This window comes from Aricia agestis, chromosome 20, assembly GCF_905147365.1.
Source record: "Aricia agestis chromosome 20, ilAriAges1.1, whole genome shotgun sequence".
Lineage (NCBI taxonomy): Eukaryota > Metazoa > Arthropoda > Insecta > Lepidoptera > Lycaenidae > Aricia > Aricia agestis.
The window spans coordinates 11,025,066-11,038,592 of record NC_056425.1 but is presented as its reverse complement, the minus strand read 5'-3'; the positions used below and the strand labels follow the sequence as shown (position 1 = coordinate 11,038,592).

At 38.8% G+C, this 13,527-nt stretch overlaps 1 protein-coding gene across 2 annotated transcripts in view; it reads right to left on the bottom strand.

Moving 5' to 3' along the window:
* The window catches only part of LOC121737044 (guanine nucleotide exchange factor subunit Rich), a 33,526-nt gene that overhangs the window by 19,744 nt on the left and 255 nt on the right, over nucleotides 1-13,527 (bottom strand). Inside the window, exons 2-15 of one of the 2 annotated variants that reach the window (XM_042128578.1) lie at nucleotides 13,315-13,422; nucleotides 12,929-13,078; nucleotides 12,037-12,220; nucleotides 10,567-10,700; nucleotides 9,776-9,799; nucleotides 9,364-9,455; nucleotides 8,565-8,681; nucleotides 5,927-6,083; nucleotides 5,559-5,672; nucleotides 4,591-4,845; nucleotides 4,075-4,240; nucleotides 1,767-1,958; nucleotides 1,234-1,382; nucleotides 649-720 (exon numbers count right to left, since the gene is read on the bottom strand). In XM_042128578.1, the coding sequence (XP_041984512.1) occupies nucleotides 649-720; nucleotides 1,234-1,382; nucleotides 1,767-1,958; nucleotides 4,075-4,240; nucleotides 4,591-4,845; nucleotides 5,559-5,672; nucleotides 5,927-6,083; nucleotides 8,565-8,681; nucleotides 9,364-9,455; nucleotides 9,776-9,799; nucleotides 10,567-10,700; nucleotides 12,037-12,220; nucleotides 12,929-13,078; nucleotides 13,315-13,422 (1,914 nt within the window). The remainder of the gene's footprint in view (nucleotides 1-648; nucleotides 721-1,233; nucleotides 1,383-1,766; nucleotides 1,959-4,074; nucleotides 4,241-4,590; nucleotides 4,846-5,558; nucleotides 5,673-5,926; nucleotides 6,084-8,564; nucleotides 8,682-9,363; nucleotides 9,456-9,775; nucleotides 9,800-10,566; nucleotides 10,701-12,036; nucleotides 12,221-12,928; nucleotides 13,079-13,314; nucleotides 13,423-13,527) is intronic. The other variant, XM_042128579.1, reaches the window with a different exon arrangement.

Below are 13,527 nucleotides of genomic sequence, written 5' to 3'. Positions count from 1 at the left end.
GGCAGAGGGCGCTACTAGCACGTACAGTAAATAATCAGTCAATCCGAATATTGACAGAAACGTTGTCAAACGTCGAACAAAACTTTGTCTACCGTCTGTGCTGGTGCTGCCTCTAGCGTGAAATCATTGCAGTAGTATATCCTATTCCGTTAGTTTTTATATCAGTGGGTCAATTGGAATGACGTGGGAGGCACGAATGGGCCAGCTCGACCGGAGAAATACCACGGGCTCACAGAAAACTGGCGTGAAACAGCGCTTGCGCTGTTTCGCGAAGTGAGTTTACCGGAGGCCCAATCGCCTATCCTTTTCCCTGCCCTACCCTCCCATATTTCCTTCCCTACGCTCCCTTATTCCCTTCCCTACCCTATTCCCTCTTAAAAGGCCGGCAACGTACCTGCAGCTCTTCTGATGCTGCGAGTGTCCATGGGCGACGGAAGTTGCTTTCCGTTTTCGTTAGCTCGTTTGCCCCCTTATTTCATTTAAAAAACAAAACAAAAGAAACGTTGTCAAAAGTCGAACAAAACTTTGTTTACCGTCTTTGCTGGTGCTGCCTCTAGCGTGAAATCATTGCAGTAGTATATCCTATTCCGTTAGTTTTTATATCAGTGGATCAATTTGACCCAGCCTTTATTCACGGGTTATACTCACGGTGTTATTGTCTTCATCCACATCGTACTCCTCTCGCTGCACCATCATCAGCTTGCCGCTGGCGTTTATGACCTGTAACATACAATAAATTATTATATCAAATAATAAAAAATAAATCCTTGCATAACGTGAAAAAAATGAAATTGCTTTGCAAGATGGAAGGCGACTCATGGAAAAAAGACGATTAAAATTTCATGTCAAATAAAGAAGTTTATAAACAACCCCGTATTCAAAACTCTAAAGCTGACCGCACATTTGTCAGCACTGTACGCGCCGTACGCGTCGAACGCACCGCATAGTACACGAAATGCGGTGCGTACGGTGCGGGCGAATGTGCGAGGTTTCACACAACGAATTCTAAAATGCGGCGCGTTCGTACGGATAAATATACGATCAACTTAATAAGTGTTAGGAATCAGAATACAAAATATTGAACAGACCAAATCACTGGAAGTTGGTTACAATCTTTCATGAAGTAAATAAACACAAATTTTTCAGGTGCGCATGCGGCGCCACGTGATTTGGGCGTCACGTGACCACGCCTCCTCGCTGCCAACTACTCATAGAATATTTAAGTCGACCCACCAGCGAGTCGGGTGCGACGTGCGGCGCCATGTGGGCGGGGCGAGCGGGCGCGTCGTGCAGGCGGCACAGCGCGGCGGACAGCACGCACGCGGGGTGCGACAGCGCCGACACGTCCACCGCTTGAATACACCGCGCCTCTACGCCGCCCACTACGATGTCATAACCATGATAAAGAGGACATTTCATTAAAGCATTTAATCAAGTCATTAAATATCAGATTTGAAAAAAAAAACATTATATGGAGTAGGTCAGTAATAGTATTAAAAGAAAAAATATATTAATTATATCAAAATTATTGATTTATCGGTTTTCCACATAGGGTGGCGTGAAAAGAACGACAAACATACAGACATACACTTCAGCTTTTAACTGTCGATTGGCGTTTATAGTTAAACACGTTGACTTTTAAGTATAAAGCTTCTTAGTAAGACTAGGGCGCTATGCGTGCGTGCGTGGTTGCGAATGCACACGCAACATGTACGTACGTGCGTGCGTGCGCACGTGCATGTGTGCGTTCGTGTTGGAGTACTCACGGCCGTCGCGGCGTGTAAGCTCGTATATGGTGACGAGCGCGTCCGCAGCGAAGACCACGAGGCGGTCGTCCAGCAGGTCAAGTGCGAGCGGCTGTGCGGGCACTCGCAACATGTAGGCATGTCGGTTGTCCAGCTTAGCGTCGCGTGGGTAGAAGCGGAGCTCATCACGACCTTCAGTTATGCTGTAGCTTCCTGTATTATACAAATTATCTTGTCAAAAAATTTACAGTTGTAACCTCTAATTTCTGACAAATCCCGTCAGCAGGCATCTAAAAATTTAAGCAGCTAACGCAATTCCTTTTTCTATTAAACCTACAATGTGGGTGGGTTAAAAAAATTAAACCTACCTGCCAAATTTTTTTTGGGGCTTAGGTATCATTAGGTGAGTCCGGTAAACCAAAAACAATAGGGTGTTAATTTTTTTACAATAACATATTTTATCCCAAAAAAAAATCGATGCACAATGGTCACTTCATAAGTTAATAATAATTACGATATTGCGACCGAGCTAGTACATCGCGCCGCACAGATATATCCAGTCGAGACCGGTTATGCGAAGAGTAAAGCGGGGGTGACACGCGGGGTGGGAGGTGGGAGGCACGCCGCCCGCCGGTCGCCGGCGACCGTTTAGTACCACGCGCGTAGTTGTATAGCTAACACGTAATTATTTTGTTGGTCACGGCCCCCCCCCCCCCCGGCCCATGCGCTTTAATTAGTGCCTGTTACAATGTACCCTAACCACGATCAAGTGTTATGAAATGTGGAGGCATAGGTGGAGGTGCTACATTTTGAGTGGCGAAAGTTTACGCGGAACCCAGAGACTGTACGAGCAAGAAAGCGTTCCTCGTCTTCGTAACAGCTGATTGATGATTCTTGAATCTGAATCGCGAGACAATCAAAGACTCGGATTATAGACAGTTCGCACTTCGCAACACCTGCACACGCCTAGCCCGCCTCGAAGACATGCTTCTGACGAGGTTAAAAGTGACAAAGTTGTGCTTAACAAACTTTTAAAGTCTTAAAGACAATGTGCAGAACGCGCTAGACTTTGCTTAGAGCAAAACGGGTTGCAGTTTGAACTCGTTTGAACTTTGCTAAGTGTAGACAAGATGGAAGTAAATAAGATTTAGAGGTGGGTTGTTTTGATTTGATTTTTTAATTGGTTGTACTGTGTTCATAAGTTAATTGAATTTTTGAAATACGCATAAATGCAAAGGATGTGGTTTAGATTTATTATAAATTTCTAAAGTGCTTATTTTTCGTAATTAAAAAGTTGTAATTTTCGATTCTTTTGATGTGTATCAATTAATTTTATTCTAAACATACCTGTCTACGTCCTTTACATTTGACGGTCCTAAGTTCGTCAAAGTATGAAGAGAAAATTCGCAACTTATGATAATAACAAGAATGCAGTGACGGATTAGCCCTTAATCAAATTAAGCAATCGCCTAGAGCATCACGTCTGAGGGGGCACCAGAAGAGTAAAGGTTCAAAGACCGATTCTAGTTGAGATACGGATAGGGGGGCCCACAGGCATGGATTGCTTAGGGCATCAAGTAGTCTTAATCCGTCACTGCAAGAATGATGAAATGAAACATGGAAGGGCGGGGCGGGGCCGGGCCGCGCATGTGTCCATATTTTGTGGTGTTTGGTAGGATAACTTTCGGAGGCTATTTCTCAAAATTTTAGTACTGATTAAGTATAAAAGGAGAAAAACGTATATTTTTATTTTTAACAAGGATCAATATATCCAAATTTGGCAGGAAGGTTTAATTGCACCCTGTATATAAAACTCAAGGGTGGCTGACTGACTGATTGACATAGTGATCTATCAACGCACAGCCCAAACCACTGGACGGATCGGGCTGAAATTTGGCATGCAGGTAGATGTTATGACGTAGGCATCCGCTAAGAAAGGATTTTGATCAATTTCAACTCGAAGGGGTTTAAATAGCGGATAAAAATTTGTATATAATAATCCTTCTTAACGCGAGCGAAGCCGCGGGTAAAAGCTCGTAGACCATAACACTTATAATACAAGAAGCATATGATGACGGATGAAAGATTTGATTTTATATCGAACAATTGACCCACCCCTGTCAACTGCAGGTTGGATTGTTTTTTTAAGACTTGTTGTCGCTGCAGAATATACAATTCTCACGGAAGCAATAGCAGAACTCACCGGCTTTTGCTTCAGTTTATACGTGGGAGAGCCATGCTTCGGCACGAATGGGCCGGCTCGACCGGAGAAATACCACGTTAAAGTGCCATCCATAGCACTGTAATATATAACTATGTCGATACTCACCGGCAACAATATAATCCCGCCACCACAGCAGCCCGCCGCTGACGACGAAGTCTGTCTCGTGCGCCTCGTTCCCGAACAGCTTCCAGCGTCGCGCCGCCGCCGACCAGTGCGCCAGCCCTGCCCGCCCCGCGACTGCCACGCCCCCCGTGCCGTCCATAGCACTGTACTGTAATAGTAATGGGAACGTTTAATACGAATAAGGTAAGTTTAAGGGGTAAAGTACGTTTACATAACGCAATAAAATATAAAACAAAAAAATAAAATACAGAAACATGAAAAGTGTGTTTGATGTTAGAATTTTGAGCTTTTCATGAACGCATGCTCTTGCGTATGTACGCCAGAAGGTACGTAAACTATGCGTGTCAACAAACTTAAGATTGAGGTAAATAAGCCTTTAGTAATTACTTACCTTAGTAGTAGCACGTCTACTATCTGTTACATATTTTGATAACAACGAATGGTAAAACTCACTCATAAGTCTTAACACTGTACATCAAATAGTCACTCCGAACTTACCCTAAGAGGCCAATTACTGGCAATATAAGTGGCTGGCAACTGCAACACGTTCCACTGTTTTCTGCACTCGTTATCATCCACATATTCCCTGTACTTCGTACTATTATCCACATCTGGTGGACGGTCAGAGCCGTACTCCTGAAATGCTTCGGACGAGGAATCGATAATGGATATCTTCGTGCGCCGCGTGAGATTGTCCTCCAAGTTTATATACAGTTTATCGTCACCTTGCAGGTACAGATGTCGTTGGTTGCCCTGAAACGGGATATATTATTATAACGCCTCCGTGGTTCAGTGATTTAGAGCGTGGCTCTTGACTCCGAGGTCATGGGTTCGATTCCCGCGTTGGAAACATATTATTTCCAAGTTTGGTTAGGGCAATGCAGGCTGATCACCTGATTATTTGACAAGTAAGATGATCCATGCGTCGGATGGGCATGTAAAAAGTCGGTCCTGCGCCTGATCTTTGCCATCCGTGTCAGTCGTCCGTTCCACTGGGTTATGAGAGTAAAGGAATAGAGAGTGCTCTTGTGTACTGCGCACACACTTGGGCACTATAAAATTACTCCTGAGCTTCGTTACTGGCTTGGTTTCAATGAAACTGGCCACCGTCACCGAAACCGGTGTGGGAGTTATTATTATTATAAGCAGCATTTATCGACTTCCCTGTGGACTTAATGTAAGGAAATAAAGTCGATACATTTTCTGTCGGTCACCATTAAATAACTACTTACGTAATTATTAAAGGTCTCCGAATACTGCCATAAATAATTGTAAATGCCATAGTGGTTGTGAGGTTCTTCACACTTTTAATTATATAACAATTGATGAATGAAATGGTATGGAGTATCGACAAAAAATAGGAGAGTTATTATTACAGAAAAATAAAAATAAAAAAGGTTTTTTTACAAGTTGATTGAATGGTATGATTAATGTATCCATTCGTTAATAAGCCTCAAATACATTACCATGCATGGATTTACGGAGAGAGGACTTTTGACAAAGTCCAGTTGGATGAGATTAGATTTGTTATCGCCCTCCATTTTCACCATCCATAGCTGGTAACCCTCTGTAGCCCATTCCTGAAAAAATTTAAAACATCTATGTTTCTATCTAAATACATATTATGTCATGAATATAAGTTTTCCAGTTTAAAAATCATTACTTACCTATAAAATAATTACTCAATAAAAACAACTCGTTACAGCGGCACGCTTTCAAGAGGTTTAAATCCAATAAATTTTCCACTACCCTCCACCTCCAAAATTGTCGCTTTGACAGTGACATTTTGAAACATGACATTGACAGCTAGTCATAGACAACAGTTTTTTCTCACCATGCCAGTGACCACGAGCGGGTTGTGCGCAGCCAGATCGGGACTTAGGCCGTAGTCCCAGGCTAGGGAGCACACGAGCAGCGCACCGAACGTACTCCACACTGACACACCGCCGCGGCCCCAGCACGCTGCTACCGCGCGACCGTCGCCACTCCATCTAAAACAAAAAGTCAAAAAATGGTGCCACAAAATGTCATCGAAATGAAGACCTGTTGTAAAAATACACATCTATGTTGGTTGTAATATCCGGGTCCCAAGCTACTCTTCTAAAGCCAGATAAAAGCGGTCTAATTTAAGAGAGTCATCGTTCTATGTTGTGTCATAATTTTCTAATTGAGACGGTCTCCAGTTTTGCGTTAAGAACACGCAAAATACACTGCCCTAAAGACATTTGCAAAGCCCAATATAAGAATGGGCTTCTTGAAGTATCCATACTAATTAGTATATACTACAACTTCTATATTAATATTATAAATGCGAATGTGTGTCTGTCTGTTACCTTTTCACGCCCAAACCGCTGAACCGATTTTGCTGAAATTTGGTATGGAGATACTTTAAGTCCCGGGAAAGGACATAGGATATTTTTTATTCTGAAAAAATGTACGGTTCCCACGCGATAAACGAATTTTGCCGCAACGGAGTTGCGGGTGTCATCTAGTCTGAAATAAACATTTATTTACATGCACATAAAAATACGCTATCATTTGTTACTGTATTTAAACAGTGGTATGACCTGTCATAATAATAATACCTATAGTCCGTTCAAAGTTATTTTACCTCTCACAAGAACTTTATCCCAACGTCAGAAGGTTAACACCTACGAATAATAAAAACTAAGGAAACGTAACTTCCATACTTCCACCGTTTTAAATTCGGCTCCTTTTCGAACACTAAAATATGACAATTTAGATTTTCGCCAAGGTCGTATCCCAGGTAACGTATTCATAATATTGCGCGCCGGACGCCAGCCTGCGCGGTTATTGCCATTGTCATAGTTATGAAACAATAATTGTCAAAAGCGGATAGTATTATGCAGTAATAGTATACACCAAGCACATCTACTATCACGAAGAAACGAGCACATAATTATTATTTTAAAATCAAACATTTTCCTCTGATCCTTAAGACATCGATAATAATAATATACATGTAATAATTATGAACAAACCTTGTTGTACGACTCGGACGAATCTAAAACTGTCCGAGCACCTATAGTTTGTGCGTTTTAAGATGATATGGGTGACAGTTCTCATATTCCTTGCTACGGGTTTTTTTTAACAAGAAAACAAAAAAATCAAAATGTTATAAATTATGTTCCATCTACAAAAACAAAATATGTTTCCTATAATTGTAAATGAATAAAAATAAAAAGTTGCTAAATGCTAACTTATTAATATAAAAATAATAAATATTAACTGTAAAAACAGGAGTAAAAATAATTGTTACGAAAATATTTTAAAAATGTCAGATGCATGAAACGGAACTTATGCCAATAGAGACACCGTTCAATCGAAATCAAATCGATAAAAAGGGCGGCCATTTTAAATCGCCGGCGCCACTCTGAAACGTCAGTACGAAATCGATAATTTCGATTGCAATTCCTTTACGAAGTGATTCGGTATTTTTAAATTATCGATATTTTTTTTAGTAACTTCCCTACTATTGTTAATTATTATGTGTCACCCATATCATCATAAAACGCACAAACTATAGAGAAGACATTTTGAGATTACAAAAATCTATGTGCTAAATTATTACAGAATTGAAATTAAAAAATTACGTAAATTTTTTAATTTCAATTAATATAATATTTTAATAACTGTTAGCAGTTTTTTATTTTTGTTCATTTACAATATTAAAGGAAATACATATAATTATGTTTTTGTCGATTGAACGTAATTTATTACATTATGTTTTTTTTTTGTTTTGTTGTAAAAAAATCCGTAGCAAGAAATATGAGAATAGGTACCCATATCATCTTATAACGCATTTAGTATAATGTCAGCCAGACCCTAAAATTTCGTTTATGATTAAATTGTTACATCTTGCATAGCACTGTCCATGGCGACTTTGTAAAAATTTTGTAATTATATTATTTCTTGATTATTGCACTTTTAGAATAACATGTAAATTTAATAAGACAAATACAAAGAGACCAGCTTAATTTAACGCAAATACCCTAGCATCCAACTTAATTTAACCATATTTTTTGGGTCGACAAAAGTACAAGAAATTTAAGCATAATTTTAAACAATTCACTTACAGATGAAAGGTTATTTGTGGTTATTCCTGTATTAAAAGTCGTATCTGTATGACTTCTTTTTTTAGGCATTTAGGCATTTTAACAACCAAAATATTGTAAAAAGCTACGTAAAAAGTAAGTACACAAACCTATGTAAACAAATTGTAAAATGAGTTTGACAAAATTGTCATGTCAATCTGGTTGAATGTCACTCGAGTATACATACACGAAAAATGTGTACCGAACACATGCATAAATATGCATGTATTCGGGTCACATTTTGTAGCCTTTTGGTGCATTTTTTTTGACGGAGTTACTCTTCCTTAGTTTTTATTATTCGTAGGTTCACACCCATAGAAACTCCAAAGAATAACTTGAATAGACTGCAGTCAATACCTGAGACACTTGACCGGTCCTGGATCTCCAGGGAAGTCCTTGGATGATAGCGCCATAGTGTGTGACAACTCCAGCCCACCCGTCACCTCGTCTATGGTGAAAACATCCACTGTGGAGCTGAAATTTATAGTACTTTTTATTGTATTCTGACCAACATTTGTTAGCACCGTACGCGCCGCATAGTACACGAAATGCAGCGCGGTGCGGACGATTATGCGAGTTTTCACATCATTTCATACAACGAATTCTAAATGCGGCGCGTATGGCGGGTGCGTGCTGATATATTTATCAGCACATTTGATCGCATATTTGCGACCTTTAAAGATATGATATTTCGGAAATCAATGTTTTTCTTGGCATAGGTCAATCTTTTCCATAGTCTGTCTTTTGTGAGGATTTTATCCGGTAGGTATTAAAAATTAATTTTATTTATTTCGATTCACCAACAGAACATCATCTCACACATTCAATAAAACACAAACAAAAGTAACTTATAGGTTAAATGACTTCCAATGATAGGTGAAATACATGCTGTAATGGCGACAAAGAAATTAGTGATGAAAATGAGATGAGATGAGAAACGATTGTTATTTTTGAATAATGTAGTAGGTCTCTTTAAAAAGTATCAATGACAACTAAGCTTTTTACCAATACAGAAACCGTATTTTTGCTATAATTAAGTTGCGTGCATGGTCTATTCATAGCAAAATAAATTACAAGCACATTTATATGCAAGGACGACAATCCGTAAATATTTTTACTAAATTCTATGAATGCTAATAGGTAAGTATGTACTTACTTTTTCCTGCCGATTGCAATTAGCCTAAACTTGTGATTGACTCGCACGCACGTCGCATCGTCGATGCCTTGCGCCCATATGCCTTGAACAGCCTGAAATGATTAAAAAAGTTATGTATTCAAATTAAAAAAGCAATTGGCACCAATAATTATTTTTAGCGTCGAGTTCGATGTTACTTCTACAGGGCAAATGTGCAAGAGAATGTGACAAAGGGTTAACATATATAATACAAGGAACACTGAGAAAAACAGCAATTTTCATTCAATGTATCTAAAGATAAACCTTTTTTATTACTTAAGGAAGTCATCAAATATTACACTAGCATAATATAATATGGGACTATTACTTGTGTTAGCCTAAGAAAAGGATTTTGAGGCCTAATTTTTAAAACTCCTCCAATACTAATTCTTACCCACAGACGAGTTTCCAAACAAATCTGGTTTAAAAAATAAAATAAACAATATATTCTTGCGGAAATTAAACAATTAACGCTTAAAGCCAAAAATAAATGAAATGTTTTTAGCAGTTTCCTAATTTCGTTCCACCTAGAGCCTAAAGTTTAGCTCTTTCATTAGTTAACGCCCTAAACTTCAATTGTATACGACACCCCTAAAGCTTTGAGGTGGTCTGGCAGTAGAAAGTGACTGTCATAAGTGTCTGGCAGTGAAATACGAGATTCCTATAGTTATCCAGAAGAAAATAAGAAAGAAAATGAGCTTTATACTTGACTTACTCAATGATAAGGTAGACCTTCAGAACTGGATACCTTCCACCATAGACCATAGTTGCTAGTAGTTCTTACCTCTATAGGGGTCATATCCAGAACTTTCAGCTTTTATAAAATGACGAAAATCTGGCTTTCAATATGGCTCTTGGAGTAATAGGACGACTTCATTTGTGACAGTTGTCAATAGCACATAATACATTTGGTTTTTAATTTTTATTGTCTAACTCTACAAATAATAAAAACTAAGGAATCGTAACTCCCATACTATTACCGTATTAAATTTGGCTCCTTTTGATCTGTCATCTAACGTCAGCCTAGTACCGCTCAAGGTCACCTAAATATTGCAAATGTATTGAAATGTGTACCTAAGGTACACTTTTTTGACAAGTATTGTGGAGCATGTTTTTGACCGAGTTACTTTTCCTTAGTTTTTATTATTCGTAGGTCTAACTCTTGATTATTTAAATAACACTTACATTAGGATCGAACTTGAGATTAGGTGCAGTGAGATAGGCCGCTCGGCCGTCGTTGAGAGTGATGCCGAATCCACAGACAAGTGGTGAGTATTCTATGTCGTTGACATGAGTGTTATCTTCTATTATGGGCTCAGCTGTAAATAGCAAATTAGAGTTATTGTGGAGTCAATGAAGCCGTAAAACAGGCTATGGTTGAAAGTAATAATAATAATAATATACTTTATTGCATTCCACAAAATAATACAAGATAAAACTAAAATCTGAAAAAGACAACACAATTCTGGCGGCTAGAAAGTTCTCAGCTATTGCTCTACTTTTTTCAATCCTTTTTTCAGATGTCTGTTTTATATTTTAAACAGGAGAAAAATATAATTTTAACGTAACAGGCTGAAGCAAACGAAAAATATTAATGATATATTCTTTATCAACCCTGGCCTTGAAACAAATAGAAATCTATACTAATATTATAAATGCGAAAGTATCTCTGTCTGTCTGTCTCGCTGTCATGCCAAAACTACCGAACCGATTGTAATGAAATTTTGTATACAGATAGTCTAAAGCCTGAGAAAGGACATAGGCTACTTTTTTACTGGAAAAAAGGGTTGTAAGGGGGTGAAAATGCGTAAATTTGTTCAAATTAAGTTAGTTCCAAAAATTCATAATAGATGGCGCCGTGCGTCTCCTACATCGCGCTGACGCTTGCTCAGACCTCTTTCTATAAGAGGTGGTATCATCTTACATTCGAGTTTCGATCTTTTTCGAATGTTCTTTTTTACGTTATTAAATATCTCAGTACTTTATCTACCTATGCAGGGACGTAACCTTAAACCTATCAATGATAAATAGTTTAGTGTAGGGTAAAGTTGTGTTCCTAGAGAGAGAGCCGTGATGCGCAAGGTGTTCCTGCGCATCGCGGCCCCCCGAGCAGCGGGGTGGTGTCGGGTCTGTAGATGATCGCTGGTAGAGTTGCGGTAGGTTCTATCGTACCCGCAACTCTGCCTTAAGCGATGAGTGGAACACCATGGGGTTTTAGTGGGTAGCAGGAGTCCCACATACCCCGGCCGATATCCCCAATTTGCCGGGGATGCGTAAAGCATTTCCCCATGTTAAAAAAAAAAAAGGTAAAGTTGTGTAATTTAGGGGGCTAAATAAGCTTTAAAGTTTGGCATAAAATATAAAGTTTAATTTTAAAAAAATTACTTAAATATTATTTGCACACTGCACAGCTGTTTTGATTTAAGGGGTACCAGGGTTTTTTTATAAAACCTTTTGACACCAATTTTGTTGACATCGCGCGCTATAAACTGAAGTCCACACGGACGAAGTCGCGGGCAACAGCTAGTTTGGCAATAAATTATTGCTACTTGTACCTTTAAAATGCGCAGGCATAATATTTAGCTATCTCATATTGTCAGAACGCGAATGAACTTACAAATAAATATTTTTTTGTAGCGCCTTTCAACAATATACCTTTAGACACTTGTTGGTTTATAGAAAATGGTATTCGTCCTAGGTCTAGACAGTAGTCTCTGTTCTGTGTGCCATCCCAGCGATACCGCAGCAGATGTGCTCGCGTGGTGCACACCAAAATCTCCGTACCAGATATACAGCACATACGAGTTATCTGTCCATCCCATACTAGTATCTCTTTGAACTGAAAATAGAAGACATGTTGAGGATTCAAGACATTGAAAATTTTTAAGAGGTAAAAATGTAAATTGAACCTACATTTTGACACATACAAGCTAGGTAGCAATAAAGCAAAATGATTGGAAAAATTGGGGGAGGCCTTTGCCCAGCAGTGGGACAGGTTAGGCTCTTATAAAATATATATGAAACCAAATAAATATGAATATTATTGGTTTTTAGTACTATAACTATGTTACTCAGTGTTATTATTTATAGTTAGTTCTCATAAAATATCATGAGAAAAATAACACAAAATTTTTAATCCACTTTAACCCAGACAGACATGGTATAGATATACGTGGGAGAGCCATGCTTCGGCACGAATGGGCCGGATCGACCGGAGAAATACCACAATCTCACAGAAAACTGGCGTGAAACAGCGCTTGCGCTGTGTTTTGCCGAGCGAGTGAGTTTACCGGAGGCTCAATCCCCTACACTCTCCTATTCCCCTCCCTTCCCATCCCTACCCTCCCCTATTACCCTATTCCCTCTTAAAAGGCCGGCAACGCAAGTGTCCATGGGCAGTGGAAGTTGCTTTCCATCAGGTGACCCGTTTGCTCTTTTGCCCCCTTATTTTTAAAAAAAAACAGACACAAGTTACAAATCGCTTCTGTTGTTTTTTTACATAAATTTTTTTACAGTACTTATATTAAGTAATGAGAATCATTATTACCAAAGTAATTTTGAGTGATGGTATAACTTCTTTTACAAATAATTCAGCAGAGTCTCGTCTTAAACTGGCATTAGGTGGATCACACTGTTGGTAAGCCGTCTGTTCGGGTTGTGACTCCACATTGTACAGTATGAGATGGCCTTCTGAGGTCTGTAAATAATATCAGTATACATTTTTAACACACAGTGTGTACTATTCATTAGTAAGAGGGTCATGAAATATGTGCGAGGGCTACTTGTTCGTTGTTGTACATAACAAAAATTAAATAAAGGCAAGTACAACAGGAAGGAAACAGATATAACTTAGTGATAAAACTTTTAACTGTCATTAGATAAACAACTCTGTTCAGTAATTACAATTGTTAAAATTATTAGAACCATACTCACAGAAATACATAACATGGACGAATCTGGTTTCCATTCTATGCCAACATTTATACCAAGTCTTTGCAGAGATTCCTCGGTTCTCTTGTGGTAGACAATTGGAACTGATGGCTGCAAAGGATAAAAACACAAAAGTGAATTTATTAAAGTGTATATTCATACCATTTATATTATGATCCTTTAATTATTGAGAATGAAACAACACAAAAATCAAGG